The 10328-nt window shown below is 31.9% G+C and overlaps 1 protein-coding gene across 1 annotated transcript; it reads right to left on the reverse strand.

Annotated features, from left to right (window-relative positions):
* Positions 1–1602: 1602 nt before the first annotated feature.
* LOC114410292 (cyclin-D1-1-like) lies at positions 1603–5504 on the reverse strand. The gene is made up of 6 exons (XM_028374180.1): positions 5049–5504; positions 4716–4805; positions 3604–3702; positions 3216–3417; positions 2986–3116; positions 1603–2887 (listed from the first exon to the last, which is right to left on the reverse strand). Exons 1-6 carry the CDS (start codon positions 5436–5438, stop codon positions 2651–2653), a joined length of 1149 nt encoding a protein of 382 aa, XP_028229981.1. The 5' UTR covers positions 5439–5504; the 3' UTR covers positions 1603–2650.
* Positions 5505–10328: the final 4824 nt, after the last annotated feature.

Genomic DNA, 10328 nt, shown 5'->3' on the forward strand with positions numbered 1-10328 from the left:
TAATTATGTTTAAAAATCGATATAAGCGGATCCATTTCTGTCACGATTTACCAGCTGTCATGCAATTGTTTGATGACTTTGATCTGAATAACCTGACCAGTGGGGAAGATGGTTCGTTGATCTGATTAATTAATTTCATTAATTAGCACTTAATACAAATTTTTATGGCTCCCACTAAGTTGACCTATTGATTCATTGCATTAATTGGCTACACAAACTGCCATTATCTTTAATAAATTGCACGTCTTAATAAATTGACACGTAGAATATAAAATGGTTAATTGGGGGATCCACATAGGTGGCACTATCCTGAAGCCATTCATAAAGCAAGAATAGTATAGTATGTACTATGTAGGAAACAGACCATGCCTCTACTCAATGAGGATGACCCAGATATTTTAGTTCAAGTATGAATTCCAATCTGCTTCATAAAAGGTAAAAAGAAAATCAGGTGGAAGTTAAAGAAAATTCCTAGTGTTGTTGTACGCAATAAATCAATAGGGTGGTCCAATGACTAGTCCTTGATCCATGGCATATTCAATTATAGCAAGCATCCAAGAGCAATGCGAGAAATAGGTACTAAGCTTAGATTGTCACTACGTAGCCATATTTTTCTTCACTATGGTCCATCTATGCAGTGGCATGGTTTGATCATGAACATGGGGTTTAATTAGACACAAGTGCATGGATGAGAAGCAGAGAATAGGATGTTTATCCAATGAGAGGCCATACGGTGGTGTCATCATGCAAAGGAAAGTGTTGATAAGATATTGCGAGACAAATGCCTAACATGCATGGGTTACTTTTTTTTTTGCGAAGACATGGGAATAAAGCCATGGTGGTGTGTGTGCTAGTGTTACTGCATGCAAAAATAATATACCTTGTGTCGGGGATATGGGGCTAAATGACAACCCCTCTCTGTGACCCGGGCCTTTTAATTTAGCATTTGTAGGGAAGAAATTTACACTAAAGTAGCTTTTTAAAGATCTGTGTTTACTTTCATTGTTAAATATGTGTTTCAAAAGCTAACTCATTTAGGTAGTTGCTACCCATCTTCCATTTCATTAGTAGTGTTTATTAGCCAAGAGGTATGTGATGTAAATTTTGAGATGTGTAGGTGCCTAAAATAAATGATCCTTACATGAAGATCTCTGTCTGAGTGAATGAACCACAAGGACTGTCTGAAATTTCAGAGGGCTAGTGGCTGGTTGAATGTATGCATACATAATAATACCAAGATAGAACAGAACAGCCTGGAGATGGTCACGAGCAGACACTGGTTAATTGAGGAGTCATAGTCACTGATTGAAACCCTCTTTTATTGCTAGCGGGGCCAAGTAGTGCATCCAATTCAGAGTTATGCCTCACTAGATTCCAGAGAGGGACTTAAAACTTTTCTTTTCATTCAGTAATAAGAACAAATGGCAAATCTACATGGTATCTAATTGTGAAGCATGTGTCACGTTATTGGGTGGATTAATTCATTAGATCATAAGTCAGCTGAACAATTTAGGTTTGGTCAAACTCTTCTTCAACCACATAATTCATTCAAGTGTCAAGAAGTTACCTAGATATAGAATGTAAGAATGAGGGAAAAGAATATGTTACTAAAAGAAATTATAGAATTAACAGTGTCATTATTAATGAATTCAATACAAAGCACTCAGGAAAAGGCCCCAAAGGCCTTTACTCCAATTTCTCCCAAAGCCAATTAGGCACTAAAAAGAAAACAAAAGAGGGTTCTCCTCTCTTGAAAACAAATGAAAAAATCCAAAACAAAAAATGAAAACTATAGACACGTGTTTCCATCACGCGTGGACACCAGGCAATGGATCCTGTATAGTTAGGCCAAAGCTCAAGCCAAAAAAGAAATAAAGAAATAAAAAGCATTTCCCGCCATAGCTAAAACATAAAAAAAATAAAAAACAAAAATAAAAAATCACACGTAGGCACGTGCGAGACACACACCAGAGGCGTCTCACACGTATCATCATAAGTTCACAAAATGTGATAAGATTCACCTTATTGCTATTTCTTTTTTTGTACTCTAGTGGTATCCCATCACACTACCAAAAGTAACGTGTAAACTGAAGAAGCGAGGCATGCTGGCCAAGATGAGTAGCTTGACTTAGAGACCCCATTATAATAAGAAGAAACAGCTCAAACTTCAAAGTCTTTCAATACCCTATTGATATCTGCTCTGAGACTATGCTTTTTTTCTTCTTCCAAGCTCTGAAGCAATGTCCCACCACCATTCTCTTCTCTTTCACCAATAACAAGCGCATCTTTGAATTCCAAACTACACACTTCTTTCTTCCACGCTTGCACGACCAAACCATTAAATGCATCTTTGTATCTAATTTCCCACCTCTCTCTCACGCACACCCACACACACTTTGCAAAATCCCCTTCCCTAGGGAATCTGCAATGCCATTGATGAATGGCAACACCCACCAACAAAATAATAAAAGCTCGCAACTCTCATAAAATATAGTCTATATTATAATGTACACCTCGACTCTCTAGTCCATTTTATACTCAAAAAAACCCTCTTAAAAATTTTGCGGTTTCTGGACAACTTGGACCACCGTCCACCACCTTATTTCATTATTCTTCTTTTTTTCCTCCTCTATTATTGTTCTTTTTCTCTTCATTGGGAGTTTCCTTTGTCATCGTCTACCCACAAAGAGTTATTTAATTTCCTCCTTCTACAAGACAAAGAGGATGATGAAGGTGAAGAGGATGATGCTAAGAAGGATGAGACACTAGACCTCATAATGGGCCGAGATATTGTCACTCGCAGCTGTGGTAACACCTTAGGGGGTTTCCTCTGGTTATTGTCAATCACAAGTTCTTGCATTAATTGGTAGCACCCTATAATTTTCTCCTGCAAAAATCAGATAAATGTGTTTTAGCAACCTAATCCATATTTACTTTCAATTATAAAAACATTCTATTAACAAACCCTTTAAACATGCTTAATACCTTTCTTAACCCCTCACACCATGACTCTGCATGCTCAGGCCTAACGAGAGACCAATTAGGAATTTCATTTGCTGCATGGAGAATGGCTGCTGCAGCAATGCATGATGGCCAATACGCAAGAAAGCTAGCCTCTGGGGAAAATATGAAAATGCATACCTTAATCACTTTCCAATATTTTTTTTAATGCAACTCAAACTTGACATTTTTACACGTATCTACAAAATCAATACCTTGTATATTAGATAAGATAATTTGTGTAGCACGTGAAATGAGGAACCCGGTAAAAGTCCCAGTTGAATCTAACTTGCACGCAAAGAAATCGAGGAAGCTAAATGGGGTAACCGATCTTAGCCTCCAATCCAACACGCCCAGAACAAGTAGCTCCATTCTTCTAATTGTTTTGGGTTCAAATACGTATTTAGCACCTTCTACCTGTATACGTTAAATTACGAATGAGGTATACTGTCACGTATAGAATTCAATATTAAAATTATAATCAATATGTCCACATTTTTTTAAAAAGTAACTTCAAGAATATGCCCTTGATATGGTTTTATATATTAGCATTAATTATTACACTGAATTTGTGAATGTGACTTATAATGAACATATATATACCTGAAGGTCCAAAAGAGATGGAACTAGAGATTCCTCCATCTTTGCTGCTAAAGACAAGCACGCAACAGAGAGAAGTTGCAGTGGCCACCCATTCGTTTTCTGTAAGTTAAACATTAAACATGTTTATACATATCAAGCATCAAGTTAAAAAAGGTAATCATCATCTATCATTATCAGTTTATTATCACGAGTACACTAATAATCAAACTTTTTGGCACATATTACCACGTTCAGTGCAGTGCACGTACATAAAAAGTGTAAGTGCGTGTTTGGTTTAATGTTAAAAATTGATTCTCATTTAATAATTGATTTTTGATATTTGTTTATGTATTTAATTTCATATTAAAAAAGAATTAAAAGTTAATTTTAAATTAGAAGTAATTTTGAATAATTTTTATATTCAATTTAAAGTTTATATTGAATTTTACTCTAATTAATATTATATAAAATATCCAAATATAAATCACATGACTTTAAAAATTAAATTTATATCAATTTCATTTCAAATCAATTTTATCAACATTTATTCAAACCCATTAAAAAAAACTTTTACAAGACCCAAGCTATCATTAAAAAAATATTAATAATACATTTTAAAAAAAAAGATATTTTAATCATTGGTGGAAATTTATTAATATTTACAAAATTAACTGCGAGTGAGATTCACGAAACTTTAATCAATAACACAGTATATGCTAAAAAGTCTTAAAAATCAATAAAGACATCATGATGCATTATTTATAAAAGATCATAAGCGAATTAAAATTTATTATACATAATAATAGTAATAAGCACGTATAATATTCGTACGCACGTTATAACGTAACCAACAACATAACTAAGGTAATAAAAGTACTGTACTGTATACAAATAGAACAGTGTCCGAACTATACATATTTAATTAGCATTTAAATCAATGAAATCATTTAAAAAAATGTTTTCCTTGTGACAATGCGCCGTGGACATTTTCCCTTCAAATTAAAAAAAAAATCATTTAATTACTGCATAGAATTATTTTTATTCCACGTACGCACGTGTGTGACACTGTTAACAATCATCAAAACTCTCAAATTCATCATTTAGTTTCCATTTCTCCATTTGATATAACTCACCGGCGGCAACGGTCGAGAATTCAAGAACCGATCCAAGTAGTTAACGGAAAGATAAGCCGTGACCGGTTGAAAAGCGTAATAAGCCTGCACCTGCGTCATACACCGAATCAAAACCAGATTTCATAAAAAACAAAAACGAAAAAAAAAATGATCTAAAAGTCGAACCGAACCGAATCGAACCGAATCATTATATGAAGACGGTTACGCGTGGTGCATTTTAGCACCGTCCGGTTCGGTATTCCACGCGCGTGGCAAAATCGTAATACGAATGCAACAGCGTGTGCGATTTGAAAAAGGTGTTAGCGTCGGAGAGTTAGAATTAGAGTTAGTTACCTTGAGAATCCATGCAACGGATTCTTCTCTGGCAGAGGCGTCGAGAGAGCGAGATTGGAACCTATTGAGGTATTCGAATCCGGGGACGAAGTTGCGCTCGTCTTCCATGAATCCGGCGATGGACTCCGCCTCCGACGGCGGCGAGGAATCGAGGTCGGAGGAACACTCCGGCGAGGAATCCATGATTCCGGAGGAGTCCTCGCCGCAGAGGAGGAAGGAGTGGTCGTCGTCGGGGAAGCAGTTGGAGCAGGAGACCGACATGGCAATCGGCGGAGACTCATTCTCTGGCCATGGCTTCCGGGGAGGTTTCGCCGGAAGTGTGAGTTGCGGTGAAGAGTGAAGAAAGAGAGAGTGTAGCTGTTGATGAAAGATACAGGTCGCTTCCTTCATCTGTTTGTTTGAATATAAATATGCGATGCCTGGGTCAGTTTTTCTTTTATTTTGTTTTTCATTTTTAGTTTTTTTTTTTTATAAGATAGAACTTCGGTGACATTTTTTGTGTTTTGTTTTTATATTAAATAATTATATGTGGACAAACATGTGCGATTCTCCTTAGTTAATCTTTCGATTCGAACTTTAATTATGTATAATAGAATTGAATAGATTTTGAAAATTTTAATTAAGGAATTTCAAATGCATGGTCCATAGTTTCATTTTCAAAATATTTTATTTAGATAAAAAAAAATTTAAATTCTTGGTATTTCTTAAAATAAGTTTCATCGTACGTAAAATTTTACTTTTAAATAGTTATTGAAAAATTGAATTTTAATATAAATTTTATACAAAAAAAAGAGACAAATTTCAAATAAAAATACAGTATCGACAAAAGTCTTATTCGTAGATAAGATTGGCTACATCAATTACATCGGCCAATGTTTTATCAAGAATATTATAACTATGAAATCTCTCTTAAGAATTTCTTCCAAAATCAATTTTTATCTTTTTCGTCATTTGCTTTTATTGACCCCTTTAACTTATTTCTTACATGTGTTTTATGAATCAATGTTATTCATTTGTATACATTTATTTTTGTATTTTGGTCTTTTTATAGTTACACATTTGTTTTAATATTTTCATTTATGTTATTTTTACCTTATCCGATCCTAGGTTTAAACCTCAACGTGATCCTTGTAAGAAAAAAAATCACCTTGTTTTTTTGTAATTTCACAAGTGACTCATAAGTTTTATTCCTAGTTTATACAATTCATAATATCTTCATTGTTGTTAGTTATAGGAATCAAAGTTCCGCTACAATTTATTTGACATCTTCTTAGATTTGAAAAAATTTCATTAAATTTCTTAGTTAGTCAAATAACACCTTATTTTCTTTCAATTTTCTAAACTTCAATAAGAATACCATTAAAACCAAAAACTTTACCACTACTAAGTTTCTTACGTGCATTTTTTTACCTCTCTAACCCTAGTTTTACAGTAATTAGTCAAATTTTGTTTGTTCTCTTAGATTTTTAATTCTTCCACATTAATTACAACATCTTACCGTTTGAAATAATAATAAATTTAAAAATTAAAAAGCTTTTGCAAAAATTTTAATTATTAATTGTCATTTTTTTTAAATACTCCCTTCATCCCTAAGACTCTTTTCAAAATTTTATTTGTCATTTTTTATAAGATTATTTTTTTAATTTCTAGATGCATTAATTATTTTTTTCTTATATATTTTTTTTAATTATTCACTCTTTAAGCATTAATGAGAAATAATTAAGTGGATAGAGAGATAAAAAAATATAATTTTAAAATGATAATACAAATAATTGACATATTTAATGTGATTAATTAAATTAATTATTTTTCTTTAAAAAATGTAAATTAGTTTAAAGAATGACAGTGAGAGAAATCAATAACTACACAAGATCAGTACAAGCACTTAGGATTATGATTTCAACATTAATTGTGATTGTGAAAATATTGTTTAACAAAAGAAAAATTAAATGTTAATAACTCATTATTAACATAATCATATATTATCACTAAAAGTATACGTGCTAATGAATACGACACAAAGAGATGTGAAAAAAATAGAGGGAGAAAGATGTAAATGGAAGAGATATGTGCAAGGGAGAAACAGAAAGAAAGAAGTGAAAGTGTTTACAATTAATGAAAATGCGAAAAAAAATTCTTTTTTTTTAATTTTACTTTGAAAAAAACAATCTTCTACATTTCTCATCATATTAAAAATTATTTGAATTTGATACCCCGATTAACAAGTTATTTTAAATTTAGCTAAAATTGATTATCTCTTCCAATATACCTTTCAATATACAAACATTATATAAAAAAATTAAATCGCACCATGCTGTACATGTGAATATTTTTACTCAAATAAAATTGTCTCTCAGAAGATACATGAAATTTTAGGCAAAACTTTATAAATTTTTATCATTAAATTTTTTATATTAAAAATATATATTCAACTATTTACATGAAGTAAAATTAATCAATGATTAAGGAATTAAAAGATATTTTTTTAAAACAATTATATTTTTAAAATATAATGTTTAGTATTATCGATACATCATTATAATTTCAAATAAAAATAATTTTATATTTTTTAACTAATGTTCATAAGATACTCTTAAGCGAAACATAAATTTAATAATTAAAACATAATCAACTTAATATAAACTTTTTTCCAAGAAAAAAATTGATTTGATTTTACGCAAAAAGTAGAATTTTACTAATATTTTACACCAACTTTCATTTTAGTGTAGATATTTTGTTTTGCAGGGGTTAACAAAATGAAATCTCGTTTTTTTATTCAACCGAGTACCAAAAACATATAATATTAGTATATCAGAATTTTTATTCATTTTTTTAATTTTCAACTATACGAGAAATATAAATGATAAAAAAAAAAAAACCCACACTTCAAGTACTTGCACGGACTACTCTAAATGAGATGGAAGCCTGATATCTATTAACTAATAGATGGGTACAGATATTATTGTACCATATATACATTCAAACACTTGAATATTTATAATATTACTTCTTTTATTAAATACTGTACATATTTTGATTTTCTATTATTTCTGGATAAGATTTTTTTTAATTTCATAGTATTTTTTAATATATAAACATATAATATAATTATATGGTTTTTTTATATAATGTGGTGTTACATAATATTATAGAATATTACTTTTGATAATTTTAAACTTCATAAATATTTACAAATATGTGAAAGGTATCCACTGTCCATCAAAGTACTCGTTAATATAAATCGAAACAGGGTATTTTCTTTTAGAAAAAATACTGTAATTCCATGGACCCATTGACACCCCTAGTAGGCGGGGGAGTAAGGAATTTTGCTTTCATGGGAGGAAAGGTGAAATTTCCAATTATAGCCTGAAATGTTTTGGTGCGGCTGTACAGTGTTTTAGCATGTGCTTCATGATGGGTGCTAGCGTGGGCAACATAATGTAAACTCCTTGGAAGTGCACTAATTTGTCCAAATGATATTTTAAAATGATAAAATTGAATATCATTTTCGTAGAAATTTTGTTTGTACTCAAATTAGTGCATATTCAATTTGTGTGCAATTAATGAATGAATTTCAGAAATGCAAAATGAATCATTTTGTTTGTAAATTAGACAATCATATGATTTTAAACTAAGATCGAGCTAAGAAAATAAAAGACTAGCAAAGAAAAAGTGAATCCAAGAGTTGATTATGTTGGGATCTCTCTCTATCGAAACTTCTCTTGATGTAATTTGGTTAATTTTTCTCTATTTAATAGTACTCTAGTTATCACCTATATTCATTAAAGTACTTTAACAATTATTCTCACATGAGAGAGTCTAATTCCCCTAGTTCCTTTCTTAATCCCTCAAGAACTAAACTAGTTGAATTGCATGGTTAATAGAGATGTACAATTCGACTAAATTGCCTCACACTATCCCTAGCAATGAAGTATTTTAGATGTTCTTCCAAGTTCTAAGGATTAACCACATTTTTCAATGCTTAAACCCTAACATAGCATATAAATGGATGATCAGACCAAATACATGAAAATAAACACATAAAGGAATAATGAAACTAGTAATAATATTAAATAGATATTAAGAGTCTTTACATCAAGAGAGTTTAGTGAAAAGCTCCCCAACAATGAGTTGTTTAGACCTTCATGATCATGAAGGGCTCAATTATACAAAAGGGTGTAAAAGATGAAGGGGTAAGGAATAAAGATGAATCTGTGGAAGAGGATGGGCTCCCAATGGTTGTCTTCTTCCTCTAGCTCAAGCTTTAGGGCTCTATTTTCTTTCTGAACACAACCCCCTTCTCTCTATTTTTTTCACTTAAAAACCATCCTGAGCTTGAGATTTCGCGAATATGCATTGAGCGCGCTAAGCGCGAGTAAGTGGTTGAGCATTAAGCGCATTACGTGCGCTAAGCGCCCCTTTGCATGACTATAGATTCTCCATGTTGCTTCTTCATGCTAAGCGGAAATCCTCCAGCTAAGCGACAACCACTCGCTAAGCAAGTCTGGCGCGCTAAGCGCGAATCTTCAGGCTTCAATTTCTCTTCCTATTCCTTGCATGTATTTAGTAGTTTAAGGCATCTACTGCACAAAAACTCAGAGGATGTCAAAATTTCAATAATTCACACAAAAAGAAGTAATAAAAATGGGAGAAAATTGTTAATTATTATATATTTTAATTACAAAATCTACTTATTATGCACATGAGATATCACATAAATAAGTCTTTCAATATGGGATTGAATTTTCATTTCATTATAATTTTTTTTTGCATAAATATGTTTTTTTTATTTGAGATATATTCTTTTTATAAATTGTTATTTATTATTTTTTTTATTTTTCTATTTGATGTTTTTTATTTTTTGGTTTTGGTACTTGTCGTTAGTGTTTATTTATTAAATGATGATATGATAAACAAAATATCACGCCATCACTGTCACATCATTGTCATGTCAGCCAATAACATCTTTGACATAGTTTTTTCATTGTTGTTGTTAGCATCGATTAAGATAACACTAACTTCAAATCTAAAAAAGCCACAACCTTTAATCCAGGCTTGCAACCAAACAAGAAACAACATCATCACCATCACCCATCACTGCATCGATCACCACCCAAACTCGAAAGAGAGCAACAAGAACTTCCATTGTCTTTGATCGAACTGAAACCTGAATACACCATGGAATTGCAAGTGGAGCACTTGAAACTCGGCACGACACCATTGCCCTTTGTATTTGAACCTCTCTGCCAAGCCCTCCAAAAAGACGTGTTGAGATAGCAC

This window comes from Glycine soja, chromosome 1 (assembly GCF_004193775.1).
Source record: "Glycine soja cultivar W05 chromosome 1, ASM419377v2, whole genome shotgun sequence".
Taxonomy (NCBI): domain Eukaryota; kingdom Viridiplantae; phylum Streptophyta; class Magnoliopsida; order Fabales; family Fabaceae; genus Glycine; species Glycine soja.

What these genes read in the sequence shown, in the direction of transcription:
- LOC114410292 (XM_028374180.1), bottom strand. Translation starts at nt 5,438, where the DNA reads ATGAAGGAAGCGACCTGTATCTTTCATCAACAGCTACACTCTCTCTTT. An exon ending in CCGTTGCATGGATTCTCAAG is followed by an intron (nt 4,806 to 5,048) that starts GTAACTAACTCT and finishes TGTATGACGCAG; the next exon opens with GTGCAGGCTTATTACGCTTT. An exon ending in CATCTCTTTTGGACCTTCAG is followed by an intron (nt 3,418 to 3,603) that starts GTATATATATGT and finishes TAACGTATACAG; the next exon opens with GTAGAAGGTGCTAAATACGT.